Source organism: Elaeis guineensis, chromosome 6 (genome assembly GCF_000442705.2).
Source record: "Elaeis guineensis isolate ETL-2024a chromosome 6, EG11, whole genome shotgun sequence".
Classification (NCBI taxonomy): Eukaryota; Viridiplantae; Streptophyta; class Magnoliopsida; order Arecales; family Arecaceae; genus Elaeis; species Elaeis guineensis.
The window spans coordinates 9,777,499-9,796,723 of record NC_025998.2 but is presented as its reverse complement, the minus strand read 5'-3'; the positions used below and the strand labels follow the sequence as shown (position 1 = coordinate 9,796,723).

The window sequence follows — 19,225 nt, the reverse complement described above, 5'->3', positions numbered from 1 at the left end:
AATGTAGAGACCTAATTTTGAGAAATGGCTTGAAGCCATGAAATCTGAAATGGAGTCCATGAAGGTCAACGATGTATGGACATTGGTTGACCCACTTGAAGGGGTTAAACCCATTGGGTGTAAATGGGTCTTCAAAAGGAAGAGGGGCACAGACGGAAAGGTGGAGACCTATAAAGCCCGTTTGATTGCCAAGGAATATCTCAACGTTATGGTATTGACTATGACGAGATATTTTCCTCTGTGGCAATGCTCAAATTCATTCAGATAATGCTTACAATAGCTACCTATCTGGATTATGAGATCTGACAGATGGAAGTAAAGATAGCTTTCTGAATGGAGAGCTGACCGAAGAGGTGTATATGATACAACCTGAAGGGTTTACATCCACAGATGAGTCCAAGGTGTGTAAGCTTCAGAGATCCATTTATGGATTGAAGCAAGCTTCTTAGAGTTAGAACATGCATTTTGATAAGGTGATCAAAACGTATGACTTCATTAAGAATGGAGAAGAGCGCTGCATCTATAAATGGGCAAATGGTCCAGTTGTGGTATTCCTTGTCTTGTACGTGGATGACATTCTCTTAATCGGGAATGACATCCCTGCACTACAGGGAGTAAAAGTTTAGTTGTCATCGCAGTTCTCCATGAAGGACTTGGGTGAAGCATCCTACATCCTAGAGATGAAGATCTATAGGGATAGATCTAAAAAGATGCTTGGGTTATCTCAGTCCACGTACATAAATACTGTGCTGAAGAGGTTCAGCATGGAGAATTTCAAGAAGGACTATCTACCGATAGGCCATGAAATTTTTCTCTCTAAGAAGGATTGTCCGACAAGTCCTGAAGAGAGAGAGAGCGTATGAGTAGAGTCCCATATGCTTCGACCGTGGGATCTATCATGTACGCTATGACATGTACAAGATCAGATGTGGCATACTCACTAGGAGTAGTGAGTAGATACCAATCTGATCCTGGAGAAAACCATTGGAAAGTGGTTAAAGCCATCCTTAAGTATTTGAGAAATACTAAGGACCAATGGTTGGTTTATGACGAGTCAGATTTGAAACTTATGGGGTTCACAGACTCCAGCTTTCAATCTAACCATGATGACAGCAGAAGCATGTCGGGTTATATCTTTACTCTGAATGGTGGAGCTATCTGCTGGAAGAGTTCCAAGCAGCATACTGTGGCAGACTCTGTTTGTGAAGCAGAGTACATCACAGCATCGGATACCGCGAAGAAAGCTGTGTGACTGAGAAAATTCATCACTGAGCTCGGAGTAGCACACTCCCTCGATGGTCCAGTATTGCTCTACTACGACAGCACTGGTGCCATAGCTCAGGCGAAGGAACCCGAAGCACATTTGTGCCACTTCCACCTAATCTGGAAGATCGTAGATCGAGGTGACATCGATCTTCAGAAATCGACGGTAAGGAGAACCTGACCGACCCCTTCACTAAAGCCCTGACGATAAAGGAGCTCGACAATCACAAGTCGAAGATGGGTATTAGATACTGTGTTGAGTGGCTTTAGGACAAGTGGGAGTTGTTGGAAAATATATCCCAAAAATCAATCGTCAAGCTATTGATGGTTGAGCAATCAAGTATTGTAATTGATTTGTTAATAAATAAAATATATTTGGCATCTTCATCATAAGCTTTCATCTTCTAATGAACTCCATTGTTATGATGAAGTCCTTAGGACTATTTAAGTTCGATAAAGAGAGGATTTATTGATTAGTCCTTAAAACTGTTCATGATCAAATGATAAGCTGTTAATAAGGACAACAGCTTCTATCGAGCATAGGTCGCTGTAGGCCATATGGGTTGGTTGTCCTCTTAACCAAAGAGTGTGGAGACACTGGTATGGCATACAGGTGAGATGTAAGGGTACATCATCATTGAACGTGATCAACTTCAGAGCATTCTGCTATCAAGAATGTCTCTAATGGGATATAGGTATAAGTGTCCCTTAGACTTGGATCGCCTCAGTGACTTGCTAGCAACTCACTGTGCTTCGGTACTGGACTAACTGAATTTTTAATTCAGAGACGGAAGGCTTATGGGCACAATCAAGTACTTGCAAAGTTAGAGTGTGATCGAGATGGGATTGACCACTCCAAGAGTTGGAGAAGAATGAGTCACTGTATTTCAATTTAGCAAGACCTTGGTCAGGATAATCCATCAGATGGATTTGATATTTTGAAATAAAATGTGCACAACCTGATCAGAGTTGACAGCTGAACTCTGAGATGTCCTATGATCATTTTGGTCAAGAGGATGAATTATATGGAAACTATATCCGCATGGGTTCTAAGGATGTTGTTCTACACATTCGACCTATTCGGTCATCGGATATCAGTGCTAGATGGTCACTTCGATTAGTATAAAAATTTATTCCTGTACTATCGACTTAGGTTCGGACCTATGAGGTCACACACATTAGAGTTTATGATCCGATCGGATGGTTGATCAACGATTAAGAATCATTCTAGGATTAAATGATCAATACGATTGACATTTAACCCAGTGCAAGTGTTGCAAGAGGATCGATTAGTAATTTGATTGCTAATTGACTTAATTTGATTAAGCCAATGGGTTGAGATTAAGTCTAATTAAATATGATTTAATTAGATTTAGTTTGGGCTTGATTGGATCAAGTCCAATTGGTTTATTGGATAAGCCAATTGCAAGGAAAAACTAGTCCTAGTTCAATTAGGATTGGGTCAATCTAATTTTTAATTTGATTAGAAAATTAAATCAGATTTAAATCCAATTTAATCTGATTAAATTAGGTTCTTAATTGGGTTAAGACCTATTTTAATTGGGTTGATCTAATTTTAGTTTGATTTGGTTTGAGAAACCAAATTAAAATAAGTCATAAGATAGAATCATAGTAAGACTAAGATTCCACCTTGCGCCACATAAGCCTTCCCCCACGCTCTCTCTCTTATTCCATGCCTATCCCCACTTATTTTGTGTGACAAAAGCCCTCTCCTAGGTCTCTCCCACATCCACAAAAAGTTTTCTCTCTTCTTTCTTACATGGAAGGTGGTTTGGATCAAATCAAAGAGGAATAAGTTTGGATTTTGAATTCTATGAGATAGAGTTTTAGAAATCCAAAACTCTTTTAATTTTGCACCGAATTTATCCAATTTTTTTTTGAAATTTTCATAGCTTTTAGGGTACACATTGTGCATCCTTTTTTGATAGTCCATGCACAAAAATAAGGAGGAGGTGCTCAAGAGTTGGGTGCCCCTTATCTTGCCATGTTTGGATAAGCCTTGACTAGGTATTTGACCTAGATAAGGACTCTATCATATCTCTCTCTATAAAATAATTTTCTTCATTAAATTTTTGAAAAACATAAAGATTTGAGATACCTTTGGGCCATCCAAAAATTAGAGAGAAAGATCTTTGGGTCGTGGAATATAATAGACACAAGATAGGTGTTTAGAGAGAGAAACGAGAAGAAGAAGAGGGTCTTCTTCTAGGGTTGTTTGTTTTCATCTCTTCCCTTCCTCCATCTTGAGTTTTCTGAGAGTGTCTCAGATCTGAAACTCCTCCTCCTACTTCTCATCTTTGGAAGAGTCCAAATCAAGAAGAAGGAGGCACCTGATCAACCATCAAAGAAGGATCAGTGCAGTACTAACATACTGTGCTGATTTTCTAAAGCAGGACTTCTGGTCGAGATTCGTGGGCTCGTGTGGACGACTCCTAGAGGTCGGATGCATGTGCGGCTTACAACATCATCCTTAAGCCCGGATCAGCGAGGTTAGAATGTCTAACTTGTAAGGTAATAGATCTGATCTATTGTTTAATACATACATTAGATGTAGTATAGAAACATGTTGATATGATCAACATGTAGTTCATGCTCTATATATTTTAATTTTTGATTTAATGCTATGTAATAATCATGTAATAGAATCTTAGATCTAGGGATTCTCTGATTTTAAAAAATAAATTTTGATTTATTTTAATCTTCCGCTGCATGATCTTGAAAAAGTTTCAAGATCTAACCCTGAAATCCTAGATCTGGTTCCTTCAGAGGGACCCCAGGTTGGCAAGTGAGTTGCTCTCCGGGATGCTCCTTCCTACTGATGCAAACGAGCTGCTAAATATCACTCGAAAGGAGATAAGAAAAGCAACTGTGAACTACCTCATCCGAGAATGCTGGAGCTCTTGCAATTTTATTTACTTTGTATATATGTTTAGTGTTTACTCACAAGGGTCATTTTTTTTTTTACCAGCTCACCCATTATTTGAATGGGTACATTGAGAGTTCCCACAAATTTATGAAGGAGAAAAAGAAGTTTGAGCTCGAGGTTGGGATGCTCAAAGGCAAAATGGAGAAGGCTGAAAGGGAAACGGGAGAGGCCTCCATGAGAGCCGACACCGTCGATAGGAGAGTCGAGGATGCTGAAGCTGCATTAAGGAGAGCTATTGAGGAGAACTCCGATTTGCTGGGGAGAATAAAGGAGCTCGAGGTCCAATTGGAGGTAGCGGAGAAGAAGGCAGTGGAGGCTGCTTCCAAGGCTGTTGAAGATTTTTGAACCTCAGAGGAGTATGAGGATAAGAAAGTTGAATATTCTGCTGATGCCTATGATATTAGAAAGCAGTCAATCCGGGATAGAGTTGTCACCAAGCATCCAAAATTGGATCTAAACTTCTTAGATGAAATCCGAGATCCCACCGTAGCGGATGTCTTCGTGACAGGTGCCTCAGCTCCAGGCGTCGCCTTGTAGCCTTCTTATTTTTTTTCTTTTGTAGTAGGACCTTTCATGGCCATTGTAAAAGTTTAAGAGAAATAAATAAAATTTATCTTAATCATACCTTATCCTTTTTACTTGTGCATACCGATCTGAGGTGATCATTTGTTATTGGCACTCCGAAGCAATTAGTTAATAATGCCACTCCGAGGTGGTTGGCCGAGCGGTAACTTCATTCTGCTCCTTTAATGCGGACGATCATGAAGAATGATGGCCACTGACTTTTCTGATAGGGTTATGCCTGGGAGAGAGCATAGGACGTGTAAAGGCATGCTATGTAGCCATGCCCTGATTTGCGAAGTGTCGTCAAAATTTATTTCTGATAGTGAAAAAGTATGTCATTAATTACTTGATAGATAGCCATGCCTTTTTCGACTGTCGATTGATGATTGATGTAGATGTTAGCATCTATAAATAGGGAACCAAGGGCGAAGGAGCCCTAACTTTCTTTTTCTACAAAAATCTCCCTCTTCATTTGCTGCAATGTCATCACCTCTAAGGTTTCTGTCATTGGAGGAAATCAAACAATGGGTGAAGGAGTGGAATGCCTTCGTGAGGGAGGCTAATGAAAGATACCTAGCCCGTGAGAGAGAAAGAGCCAGGTGGGCCGGCACATCCTCCTCTCTAGGGCGCCCTATCCTTCACCTCCTAGGGGCAGGCTTAAACCCCAGTTCGAGCCTATTCCTACTGTGATCCGAGCGTGCTACAGTGCAGAGTTACAAGGCTCTGCAGAGTATAGGAGAGAGGTGCTCAACGTCACTTACTGCTTTTATTCAGGACTTTGATGACTGCAAGGCCCGCCTGCAGGAGATAATGCCGTATCTAAAAATTCATGACATCCAGACTGACAACAGTGGTAAGGAGATGAAAACCTCTTCAAACGAGGATTGAGCCACCTTATCCAATTTTCTGTTTATCTCTCTCTCTCTCTTTTTTGTAAGGTGGTGCTCGGGGCACCACCTTTTGTAGATACTTTAATTAATAAAAAGTTATCTTACTTCCATCACGCTCGTGTCTCGTGTTTGTGCTTACGTTTTTGGCTTAGCATATGGAGACTAGCTCCGACTTGAGGAGCTCAGGATTACTTTAGTCGCGTACAGCTTTGACCTTAGGAATTTGGTTAGGCTCACTCCAATCTAGGAGTCTTGACTAGGTACTATCTCAAACCAACGTGCAAGCTATTATGTACTGGGGCTGATCGAGAATAGTTGAAGAGAGCAGAGACCACTCTTCTCAAGAGGTGGCTAGTGCTCAGCTCATAATGCAAGTAGCTATTCGTGTTTGGCTCGGATCATAAAAAGCGGTCTATGCTTGGTTCATCTTATAAGTGGTAGGCTTAGCTCATCTTGATCCGAGACGCAACATGTGCCTATGGCATCTTGTGCCTTCTTCGATGGTGTTCTGAAGGTCTGGTTAGTTAGCCCTCATGAGAGCAACGTGTGCCTGCAACATCCTGTGCCTATGGCATCTTGTGCACTTATCATCTTCGCATGAGAGGTAGCGTGTGCTTGCAGCATCTTGTGCCTATGACATCTTGTGCTCTCCTCGATGGTGTTCTGGGTCCTGTTAGTTAGCCTTATGAGAGACATCATGTGCCTATGGCATCTTGTGCCTGTAGCATCTTGTGTATTTCTCATTTTCATACAAGAGGCAGCGTGTGTCTGTGGCATCTTGTGCTCTCCTCGATAGTGTTTTGAGGGTTTGGTTAGTTAGCCCTCATGAGAGGCATCATGTGCCTATGGCATCTTGTGCCTGTAGCATCTTATGTACTTCTTGTCTTCAAGTGAGAGGTAGCGTGTGCCTGCAGTATCTTATGCCTATGGCATCTTGTACTCTCCTCAGTGGCATTCTGAGAGTCTGATTAGTTAGCCCTCCAAAGGTCCCTTAGGGTCTCCCTCCGCTTCTCACATGGCTTGGGCTTTGCATGGCTCTTATAAGTTAGCCCCACTTCTAAGTCATCGAGGTCTTCTCAGATTGTCCTCTGCGAGTCGACCATAGTCACGGCTAAGAAAACCTATGAAGTTAATTGGAAAAAGATTTAAAACTTGGGATGCCTTTGTGCCAGCATAAATTGGTGAACCTGAGGACTCATTCGTATAAAAAGATGTTACAACATCATTGATAGTACATACGAAAGTTAGCTGAATTTCATGACCTAGAGATTGGCATCCTATCAAGCTGTTTGAGCTTGTAAGTTTTAGAGCATACTACTTCATCCACCTGATAAGGGCCTTCCTAATTGGGTTACTGCTTTTTCTGCTCAATGGGCTGTGAAACCTCAGCCCACCGCAACACTAGATTGCTAGCTCGAAATTTCTTCAATTTAATTCAGGAGTTGTAATACTTGGCCACACTTTGATGGTAAGCAGCTATTCTCACAGCGGCGTTGATGCGGGACAATCCTAAAAAGAAAATCAATCCTAATAATCAAGCTCTCTTCTGTTCATCAACAACAAATCACGTCCGGCCAGGGCTCATTATTCCCAGGACAGACAGTATAGTTGCCTATACTTCTGCTCAGGAGGCGTGATTGATTGATACGAGACTAAAGCGAGATCAATCTAAATGATACAGACGAATGCCATTCGAGAGATCAGTAAATAATTAGTAATAGAAAATTTCATAAACAGATAGCAGAAATTAAACATGCTCACGAGTAGATGCAAAAAAAAGAAATAAGAATGGAACGAGAGAAAAATAAAACATTAAACCCGTGAGAAAATCCAAGAAGATGATAAGAATCCGGATCGTGGTAGTTAAGAAACTACTCTGATTAGGGCTCTTAATCTTTTAACCAAACAGATCCATCGATAAAGAACTAGGTCTTTACCAACATCGAAAAAAAAAAAAAAAAATCAAAGATCAACTGTTAAGGAACGAAGGTCCTTGACAGCATATGATCTGTAGAATAAGAAATCACTCCTTCTCTCAGCACGACAGATGAATATTCTGGAGGAGACAGATCTTCTCTTGACGGAATAGGCTTGCGTGGGTAGATGGTGGAGTCGATCAGAGTCGCAGGAACACTGAATCTTAAGTAGAAGGAATAGGATAGAAAGTGGGCCTCACACCCTCCCCTTGTGGGGCGATTTTGGGTCTCACACCCTCTCCCTCTCGGAGCGATTGACACAAGTATTTGTGGAGTTTGTAAATCATTCATTATTTTTTTTCATGAAAGATACAAGGATTTATATAGGACTCTAAGGGTCCTATTTGTTTAGGAATCTCTTATTTTTACAAGGAAGAAATCAACCCTCCACAAAAAAGTAAAGCATTATAATCTACCATAGGAAAGAAATCAGCCTTCAACAAAATAAGTAGCCAAGAACTCTTAAGGAATTCTAAGGAAGAAATGGAATTTCATGTGGGTGCTTGATGCTTGACACAACTTGGCATGAGCACGGCATATGCTGGCATGCATATTCTTCTCTTGGCATGTGGAGAGTGGTGGCTCCAAAGGTGACGTGGACAAATCCAAGTATGGCCCTATGGACCCAAAGCCAAATGCATTAAAATTTATTGACTGAAAATAAATAACTGAAGTAGAATCAATTTAATGAGGCTTCTTCGATCCAAATCGAACTTAAATTATGTTGCCGATTTTTGATGGCTCTGGTGTCCGCACCAATTCTCCCGAGGTGGGAAAAACTCGACCCTGTCGAGTGTGGATCGATTTCGCTCTGGTGACGCTCAAGTAGATCGGGATCAATGCGTTGCAGCTCTTCTCGAGTGATCCAGGTATCTTCAGACTCCGGTCGACCTCGCCATCTGACCAGATACCGCTGATAGCCTCGACTCCGGGTGGAAAGGATCTGCTCATCCAAAATTCTCTCAATCTGATCGTGTTTTGCTGACATTTTGGCTGGTGGACACTCAGGGATAGGTTCGCTCTCAAAGGTTGGTTCAGGCTCAAATGGCTCACTAGGTATCCGAGTTGGTTTTTTATAGGCGACAAGATCTGTAATGTTAAAAGTAGAGCTAATTCCAAAATCAGAAGGTAGGTCCACAACATACGCATTTGATCCGATTTTCTTTATGATCTTAAATGGACCTGCTCCTCGGGCATGTAACTTCTTCACGGTTCCGGGAGGAAACCGTTCAGGCCTCAATCGAACCATCACATAGTCTCCCTCTGCAAACTCTTGAACACGTCGATGAGAATCTGCATTCTGTTTATAAACTTTATTACTCATACTAATTTTTTTACTGATCTCTTTATGCAGACTCTTGACATGCTGTGCAAATGACTCTGCAGATTCGGAAATCCTAGCATGCATGGGTAGTGGGATGAGGTCTATTGGTTTTCTAGGTTGATATCCATGAACTACTTCAAAAGGACTCATGCCAATGGACCTATTAACAGAGCTATTATATGCAAATTCGGCTCGGGGCAGCAAAAGATCCCAGTTACCCATATGTTCCCCAATCAAGCAACGCAAAAGATTTTCAAGACTCCTATTAACCACTTCGGTCTGACCGTCTGTTTGCGGATGATAGGCAGAAGAAAACTTTAGTTTTGTGCCTAAAAGATGCCATAGGGTTTTCCAAAAGTAGCTCATAAATCTAACATCCCTATCAGAAACAATGGTTTTAGGCAATCCATGTAGTCTAACAATCTCATCAAAGTATATCCTTGCAACTTTCGACGCATCAGACGTTTGGCAACAGGGCAAGAAATGGGCCATTTTTGAAAATCTATCTACAACCACTAGAATGGAATCATGCTTCCTGGCTGTCCTAGGTAATCCCAAAACAAAATCCATACTAACATCTTGCCAAGAATAGTCTGGTATAGGTAAGGGTGTATATAAGCCGGTGTTTTGTTTTCTCTGCTTGGCCACGGCACATGTTCTACATTGGGCAACAATTCGGGCGACATCTCTTTTCAAGCTTGGCCAAAAGAACTGGGCTTCTACCAACTCTATAGTTTTATTCCTACCAAAGTGTCCAGCTAATCCTCCAGCATGTAATTCCCAAACTAAAAAATCTCTCAAAGATGTACGGGGGATACACAGCCTAGTTTCTCTAAATAGGTAACCATCCTGAAGGGTATATTCACTACGTTCTCTAGATGGCCCCTTACGTAAAGCGGTAAGTATGTCACCAAAATCTGGACACTCCTCATAATTTTCTTTAATCTTATCAAAACCAACAACTTCTATACTAACGGTGGACAGCAAAGTATGACGACGACTCAGGGCATCAGCAGCACGATTCTCTACACCTGCACGGTGTTTCAAAACAAAAGTATAGGCTTGCAAAAACTTGACCCACCTACCGTGTCTATAATTCAATTTCTTTTGAGAATTCAGGAATCTAAAGGCCTCATGGTCAGAGTACAAAACAAATTCTTGCGGTAGCAGGTAATGCCTCCAATATCTTAAAGCTTGAATTACCGCATAAAACTCCTTATCATAGGTAGAATACTTGAGTTTAGAATCGTTAAGTTTCTCGCTAAAGTATGCTACCGGATGACCTTCTTGACTAAGGACACCACCAATCCCAACTCCTGACGCATCGCACGCTACTTCAAAAACCTTAGAAAAATCAGGGAGACGTAAGATTGGGGCATGAGTCATCTTATCCTTAATGTCTAGAAAGGCTCTATTGGCTGCCCTAGTCCATTCAAAATTTTCCTTTCTAATGCAGTCAGTGATGGGAGCGACTATGGTGCTAAACCCTTTTATGAACCTACGATAAAAAGTTGCTAATCCATGAAAACTCCGCACGTCATGCACACTCTTGGGCACCGGCCACTCAACTATTGCTCTAATCTTTTCAGGATCAGCAGATACACCATTGGGGGTAACAACAAAACCTAAAAAGATGATATGGTCTGTCATAAAAGCGCACTTCTTAGGATTAGCATACAAGCTTTCTGTTTTAAGAACTTGACACACTCTTTGGAGGTGATCTAAATGGTCTTCCCTAGTTCGACTATAGATCAAAATGTCATCAAAATATACGACTACAAATACTCCTATAAATGGTCGTAGTACTTGGGTCATCAACCTCATGAAGGTACTAGGAGCATTAGATAATCCAAATGGCATCACCATCCACTCATATAAACCATTTTTTGTCTTGAAAGCAGTTTTCCACTCATCTCCCGGTCTAATCCTTACTTGATGGTAACCACTCTTAAGATCGATCTTAGAAAAGATAGTGGATCCGGCCATCATATCTAACATGTCATCTAACCTAGGGATGGGAAAGCGGTACTTAATGGTGATCTTATTAATGGCACGGCTATCTATGCACATCCTCCATGTACCATCCTTCTTTGGAGTCAGTAGTGCAGGAACCGCGCAAGGACTCAAACTCTCCCTCACAAATCCTTTTTTTATCAGCTCTCCAACTTGTCTTTGTAGCTCAGCATACTCATTAGGGTTCAACCTATAGTGGGGCAAGTTGGGTAGGGTAGATCCAGGAACTAAATCAATGGCATGTTGAATGTTTCTCATAGGCGGTAAGTAATCTGGAAGATCCTCAGGAAAGACATCATGAAACTCAGCAAGAAGGCTAGCTACTTCCTTAGGATAATCCACCTTAGAATCCTCACGAACTTCTCTAGCAACAAGCATCCAAACTGGTGATCCTTCACTCATGACCGTCTCTAATTCTTTAGCACCTATCAGATTGAGGCTTTTCTTCTTAAGATTTTCTTTTGGTCCATCGCCTATCTTTCTATTAGTAGCCTTAGGTGAGGAAGGATTAATCGTGATCTTCTTACCCTGATGAGTAAAGCTGCAGGAGTTGGTACGGCCATAAATCGTAACATCATTGTCGAATAGCCAAGGCCGACCTAATATGATACTTCCGACTTCCATGGGTAAGACATCGCACCACACATGATCCTGATAGGAATGAAGCTGGATGGGCACACGACATCTAAATTTGATGGGAATAGAGGAGGAATCAATCCAAGACACACGGTATGGACTAGGATGATCTACAGGAGTTAATCCTAATCGCTTAACCGTGTCGGTGGAGATGGCGTTGATACAGCTACCGCTATCAATGATCACCTTACAAATTTTATCGCCAAATTTTATGAAGGTATGGAAATAGAGGTCCTACGCCAGTCTTCACTTTCCTTAGTTTGGGCTAGGACATACCTAACGACTCCAAGCCTAAGGTCTGACTCAGGTGTGGCATAATCTAGGATGTCCTCAGTACTCTCAAATTGCTCGGCTAAATCTGGATCAGCTTCATAAACTTCCTCCTCAATATTTTCTAGAGTTTCTCCTTCTAATTCTTCTACGAATAATGATCGGTTGGGGCATTGTGCAGCAAAGTGACCGTAACCATGGCACTTGAAGCAATGAGATCGAGAACTACTTCCTTTTGATAACTCTCCTATAGCTCCTTTTCCTTTATCTTCTTTTCTCCCAATAGGATTTGTAAGTGGAGGTCTGTTACTAGGAGTTTGATTAATATTAGGTCTCGATCCAGAAGGGGTTACTCGGTTGGGTTCAGGACGACGGGGAGTCGAATATCTAGAAAATCTTTCAAAATCTAAGGCAAGTTGATAAGCTTGTTCCAACGTGGTTACCTCTCGCAGAAAGAGCTCACGCTGAATATCCTCTCGTAATCCAGCTCTAAATCGAGATAAGGTAACAACTCTATCTTCGGCTACTCCACATCTCATGAGGTATTCATCAAATCTCGTGATATACTCGGTGACTGATCTATTCCCTTGAGTAAGCCTCTGCCATTGATCTAAAAGTCTTTGTTGGTAAGAGGTGGGGAGGTACTTCTCTCTGAGTTTTTCTTTCATCTCATCCCAGGTTTCTATCGGATCTTGTCTTCTCTGATTGAGAAGACGCTCTACACTTTCCCAATAAAGTCGGGCTTGCCTCATCAATTTCATCCTAGCAAATCTAACTCTCCTTGCTTCAGACATTTCATACCATCCAAAATAGTGGTCCATACCTGATTCCCAATCTAGGTACTCTCTCGGATCTAGACAACCATCAAAACTTGGGGCTTCGACTTTCACATTCCTAAGAATATGCTCATCTTGATCGAACTGGTTATGGTGCGGACGTGCCCCTATAGGTCGATCAAGTTCTAGATTCCTACCTCTTTGTCCTATAGGTAGTCGGAGAGACTCAGGTTCAGGTTGTTTCTGCCTAGCTTCTTCTAATACCACTATTCTCTCATCCATGGCTTTCATAAAATTTTTCATGTCATCAAACTTTTCAGTCAGAGCATTAATGATGGCTGCTATATTGGGATCCATATTGGTGTTGGGTGGGGAAGTAGGATGTTGGTACCAGGTACCTGATCTAGTGGTCATGCAACTCTAAGATGCAGAAATAAGGTGCAATAAAATTAAAATGCTTGAAAGTAAAGTACGAAATTTAGAGTGCGAAAATTTAACTTGCGAAAATTTAAATTGCTGAATTTAAACTAAAGCCCTAATCAACCTGCTCTGATACCAAATTGATGCGGGACAATCCTAAAAAGAAAATCAATCCTAATAATCAAGCTCTCTTCTGTTCATCAACAACAAATCACGTCCGGCCAGGGGCTCATTATTCCCAGGACAGACAGTATAGTTGCCTATACTCTGCTCAAGAGGCGTGATTGATTGATACGAGACTAAAGCGAGATCAATCTAAATGATACAGACGAATGCCATTCGAGAGATCAGTAAACAATTAGTAATAAAAAATTTCATAAACAGATAGCAGAAATTAAACATGCTCACGAGTAGATGCAAAAAAAGAAATAAGAATGGAACGAGAGAAAATAAAACATTAAACCCGTGAGAAAATCCAAGAAGATGATAAGAATCCGGATCGTGGTAGTTAAGAAACTACTCTGATTAGGGCTCCTAATCTTTTAACCAAACAGATCCATCGATAAAGAACTAGGTCTTTACCAACATCGGATAAAAAAAAAAAAATCAAAGATCAACTGTTAAGGAACGAAGGTCCTTGACAGCATATGATCTGTAGAATAAGAAATCACTCCTTCTCTCAGCACGACAGATGAATATTCTGGAGGAGACAGATCTTCTCTTGACGGAATAGGCTTGCGTGGGTAGATGGTGGAGTCGATCAGAGTCGCAGGAACACTGAATCTTAAGTAGAAGGAATAGGATAGAAAGTGGGCCTCACACCCTCCCCTTGTGGGGCGATTTTGGGTCTCACACCCTCTCCCTCTCGGAGCGATTGACACAAGTATTTGTGGAGTTTGTAAAATCATTCATTATTTTTTTTCATGAAAGATACAAGGATTTATATAGGACTCTAAGGGTCCTATTTGTTTAGGAATCTCTTATTTTTACAAGGAAGAAATCAACCCTCCACAAAAAAGTAAAGCATTATAATCTACCATAGGAAAGAAATCAGCCTTCAACAAAATAAGTAAGTAGCCAAGAACTCTTAAGGAATTCTAAGGAAGAAATGGAATTTCATGTGGGTGCTTGATGCTTGACACAACTTGGCATGAGCACGGCATATGCTGGCATGCATATTCTTCTCTTGGCATGTGGAGAGTGGTGGCTCCAAAGGTGACGTGGACAAATCCAAGTATGGCCCTATGGACCCAAAGCCAAATGCATTAAAATTTATTGACTGAAAATAAATAACTGAAGTAGAATCAATTTAATGAGGCTTCTTCGATCCAAATCGAACTTAAATTATGTTGCCGATTTTTGATGGCTCTGGTGTCCGCACCAGCATTTCTGCCACTAGATGAATCAGAAGAGCCAAAAACAATTTCATCTGTCTTCAACTGCATAACTGTGAAATACTGCTTGAACAAAGGCCCTTAATTTCTGCACAATAAAATCCTATTAAATTCCATATATCACTTTCTGATCAACATCAATGGTATTAACATAACCAATGTTTAACTCCCACTTGATGATAGAAATTAATATCTGCATTGAAAATCACTAAATAGGAAAAAGATTTGCTTTCTGAAATAAATTAAGAAATAAAAATTTTTAACTTGCTGACCTCTAATTGCTGATGGACATTATCCATATCAACTGTGCACACTCCTTTGCATTTTATCTTGCATACTCTCCGCCTTTTCCAGTGAGCATGAATGTTATCTAACATATTATGTGTTAAACCATCTCTACCTGCAAAAATTTGATCATAACAATCATAACAATCATAACAAAAAAAGGTACAAGAAGTTACAGGTCATAAAAATGACCATAACATAAGAAATGTGAATCATGTGCAACAAATTAGCAGCTAATCTTGGGAGGACAGTCCTGAAAAATGATAATGAATAGTGCATAATGTACAAGAGAACTGAGCAGCTTGTAAATATGTCATGGACTAACTATTTAAGATATATACACAACAATTATAATACTGTTATGTAAATAATGGAAAGCTATAGGACAAATCTACATCAACTTGGATTCTCTCTACCTACTACGATTTCCTTCAAGTCACCATTACAAAGGTTCACAGATGCAAAAGTATGATTTCATTACATAGTATCCCGATATATGAAGATAAAAGAAGTTCTCTTATGATTTTGATATCATATCACAAATACTGCAGAGTATTGCTTAACTGAATTTAGTAATAAATGCTTCATTGAACTCTCTTACTCAGCTGTTTTGCACAATTTATTTCTCGCCCAACACGTCTCCGTTCAGATATTTAAGGCATTGAATGAAATAAATGATGTTTCCTGCAACTTAATTTAGGTTGTAAAGGGTGAATTTAAATGATTGAAAGATTGCTGTCCACGGTTATATTTTAGTTGCTAAAATCGGGAGTGAATGTTTGTGCAGGTACAACTGCAGGAAAGTGGATGCTTTAAAGCATATTTAGTAAGGAAGAGCCTAGGAAACAGAGCAGGTTTGAGATTTTGAAAAGATTCCGAAGTGAGTTTGCTACCCTAGATAGAAGATTCCAAATGCTAAGGGTAATACTAGTTGAGTTTTCCAGATCTTGAAAGCAAGAATCTCTATGCTATAGTGTGGAACACCTCCTTTACTATGCTCTTACAACCTCTCCACTCCTGCTGCCTATCCTTCTTTAAAACACATTCCACATAAAAAATTAAAATTACCATACATTAAATCTCACTCCTAAATGCCCAAATAGCAAATTGAGGGCATGGGAGACTACCTTGTAATATTACAGAACCCCAGGAACTGAACTCAAACAAAACCAAAACCTATACAAGAGAGCCCAACAATTAAAAGAATTATCAACTCTGCATGCAAATAGTATGAAAAGGCAGTTCACTTAAAACATCACCATCAAAGAGTCATAGTTAACCCATAACCAATGTCGCAGTGATTTTATAAATGCATCAAACTGAAAAACCAAATAGGCTCTAACACAAAAAATTCGAAGACTCTATCCATGAATCACATAATACCAAAGAGGATGTCCTTCATCAGGAAAAATGACAATGATCCTTCGATCCCATCTGCAAATAAGTTGCAATTCTTGGTCAATTTGTAGATAAACTGTTGTGTATTTAGCTTGATAACCTCATTTGATAGACTGGTTTGGATGCTTCAAGCATGGAACCACCAATCAACAAGATATCCAATAAACATCGATACTAGGACATCAGTAATGTGGTTTATAAGACCAGTGAGAGAAGCCTCCAGACTCCAGAGGCTCTATGCCACCTTAACTGCCTAGGAGTTGGCACTCATTTAAAACTAAGGTGCTTCATGCCTGCACTATGCGGCCAGCCAAATGTTTAGGATTGACGCTTTAAAACCCTGGGACCATGTAACAAACACCACTAGTATATGAGTTATGTCTCAATATTAATAGAGAAGTTCACGGGCAGACATATGAATACAGCTTTGTTATTTTAACAAAAATAAATACAGTTTTTTTTTATTCTCAACTGCAACCTTATCTGATGGTTATAATTCCATTATTTGCTACCTTGTTTTGCAACCAAAATTTCCACAATTTCAAAATTGAAGAAAACCAAACGACCTGTTTACGGAATCAGCAACGGAAAAAAATTATCATGAAATGTAAGTGCCTTCCAAATATGACACGTAGTGTTTAAAGCCATCAAGTTCCACCATAGTAACTATAATGGTATCATCAATGAATAAAAAGAAAGCAATACTCACCCAGAAACAGACCGCAACGAATAAAAACAAAGCAATACTCACGCAGAAACAGAGCACAATTCCCCCCTTTTCATTTGCTTCCCCAAAAAGCCACTATGGTGGAAATTTCGTTTTTTTTTCTTTTTTGCAGCAAAAAAACCAATCCGCTAAGCTCCATAAAGTTTTTAGAAAATCCATAAAACTAAAAACTTTCAGGAAAGAAAAAGTACAAGCATCAAAACGAACCAATGTTCAATTGTCTCCTAGTCTTCAAGCAGCTGTTGACCAACTCCTTGATCTCCTCCTGAGTCAGCGGCTCTCCCAAAATCTCCTCTCTCGATGCCGCATGGTACTTGGGCCCCGACCCGGCCAGGAAAGGCCCCGGCGACTGCACCGGCTTCACCCCCTTCTTCCCTGGCGGCGGGAGTTTAAACGAGTCGAACTCCGGCAGCTTCTTCTTGCTCGGTGGGAGTGGTGCCCGCCCCGTCCAAGGCCTGGCCATCGTGCTCGGCCCGAACGGCAGAAACGGAGGCTCCCTCAATGCCAAAGGTTTCTCCTTTGGCGTCTCCGTGTAACTATACTGGAACTCAAAGGGTGCCCCTTCGATCCTATACGCAATTCCCTTGTCCCCGACAGAAATCCCGGTCTCCCTGTCCGGGGAAACAGAAGCAGCCCGGGAAATCCTAGCAATCCGGCGGAAGGCGGGGTGCGAGGAAGGGGAGCTAGGGCTTTTAGGGTTTAAAGGGGGCTTGGAGTACTTGGAGGCTTTGCCTGGGACGGAGGGCGAGAAGGGGGTGCCGTGGGACCGGAAACCGGCAAGGGAGGGGGGCGGGGCGTCCGCGGCGGAGGAGGTGGGGTCGTCGGCGGCAGTATCCTCAGCGATCTTGAGGGCGGAACGGTGGCGGCGGAGGTCGTCCTCAATCTCCTGCTGGGAGCGGCGGCGCCTGAGGAAGGGCTCAGCGTTAGCATTCTTCGAGAGGGAGAAGCGGACCTCGGTGGAGGGGGCGGGCCGGCGGGAAGGGGTTGCGGGATTTGACAGGAAGAGGGGGAGGGGGGCGGCCAATTTGAGGGCCATCGGTCGGTGGATTCCGGCGGGGGCGAGTGGAGAGGAGAGAGCAAGGGGCGAGAGAGCGAGCTATCCGTTTCCCTATAAAATTCGCTGAGGTCAAGAACACGTGTGATATGGTAATCCTGTAACCATGAGAGGACCAACTGGCATATGAGTTTGCGTTCTCGTGTCTGTGAAAATTTGGAAAGGTGAAATTATTTACGAGTCCCTCATAATAGAGTGCAAGTAGGCAGCAAAACCATTCCGAGGTCCCTCAGCTAAGTAGAAATTATTTTCCGTTTCAATGACGTCATACACACGGAGAGTCGGGATATTCCTAATTATTTCCCAGTCCCGCTGCATTGTTTCAATAATTTTAAGGAAATGCTTGATTGGAGAGGACGAAGATTCAGAATCAGAATGAGAATGAGTGACTTTTATTCTAATTAAAGAGTGTTTGGTTGAAAAAAATGGAAGTTTGAAATCGAAATCAGAATGGATGACTCCTATTCCAATCGTTTGATTGAGAGGAGTCCCATTCCGATTCTAATTTTGATTCCATGATGGAATGGAAATAGGTCAATCTATATAGAACTCAATCCCTACTTTTCTTTATGAATTCAATTTTTCATTCCAATTCTGATTTCAATTCCGATTCCGATCACGAACCAAATGTTTTGAGAGATTTGGTCATTCCAACTCCGATTCCAAGCCATTCCGATTTTCATTCTTATTCTGATTTCGATTACGAACCAAACACCCCCTTATTTGATTGGGAAGAATCCCATTCCCATTCCGGAGTGGAATGAAAATAGTCCAATCTATCTATAACTCAATCATCACTCTTCCTTATGGATTGAAATTTTTATTCCGATTTCGGTTACGAACCAAACGCTTCGAGAGATTTTGCCATTCCGATTTCGATTCCGGTCGCGAATTAAGTACCGTCTAGATTTGTCAGCTTTGTCTCGCAATGTGATGCAAATAAATTGCAATTTCTTGGTCAATGCAAAGATGAAAGATGTTGCGATAAAAAATCAGATGGTTGGGTCAGTCTCTGCTCCCATATATGTGAGGTATTATCTGCTTCAGCTCTGGATGACTTGGACTCACGATTTTGCTCTTTAAAAGATGCATGCCTCATGCAACAGTAGCTTTCTCAGTCAAGGGGATTCTGCATGTCAAGGATTGGCCCTCTTCAAGTACTATTTTGTTGCAGTCAAGGATCGGATGGCTGGATCAGTCTCTACTCCCATATGCATGAGGTATCGTCCGCTTCAGCTCCAGACATCTCGAGCTTCAATGGGCTCTGTGGCTATGGTAGACCATCTAT

General features: G+C 41.2%; 1 protein-coding gene across 3 annotated transcripts in view; it reads right to left on the bottom strand.

The window, feature by feature from the left end:
• Nucleotides 1-18,014, bottom strand: part of LOC140858445 (CRS2-associated factor 1, chloroplastic-like) — a 25,884-nt gene extending 7,870 nt beyond the window's left edge. For all 3 annotated transcript variants that reach the window (XM_073259123.1, XM_073259124.1, XM_073259125.1), the window contains exons 1-2: nucleotides 17,091-18,014; nucleotides 14,746-14,873 (exon numbers count right to left, since the gene is read on the bottom strand). In XM_073259123.1, coding sequence (XP_073115224.1) covers nucleotides 14,746-14,873; nucleotides 17,091-17,919 — 957 coding nt within the window. In that variant the 5' untranslated portion in view covers nucleotides 17,920-18,014. The remainder of the gene's footprint in view (nucleotides 1-14,745; nucleotides 14,874-17,090) is intronic.
• Between the last annotated feature and the right edge of the window lie 1,211 nt (nucleotides 18,015-19,225).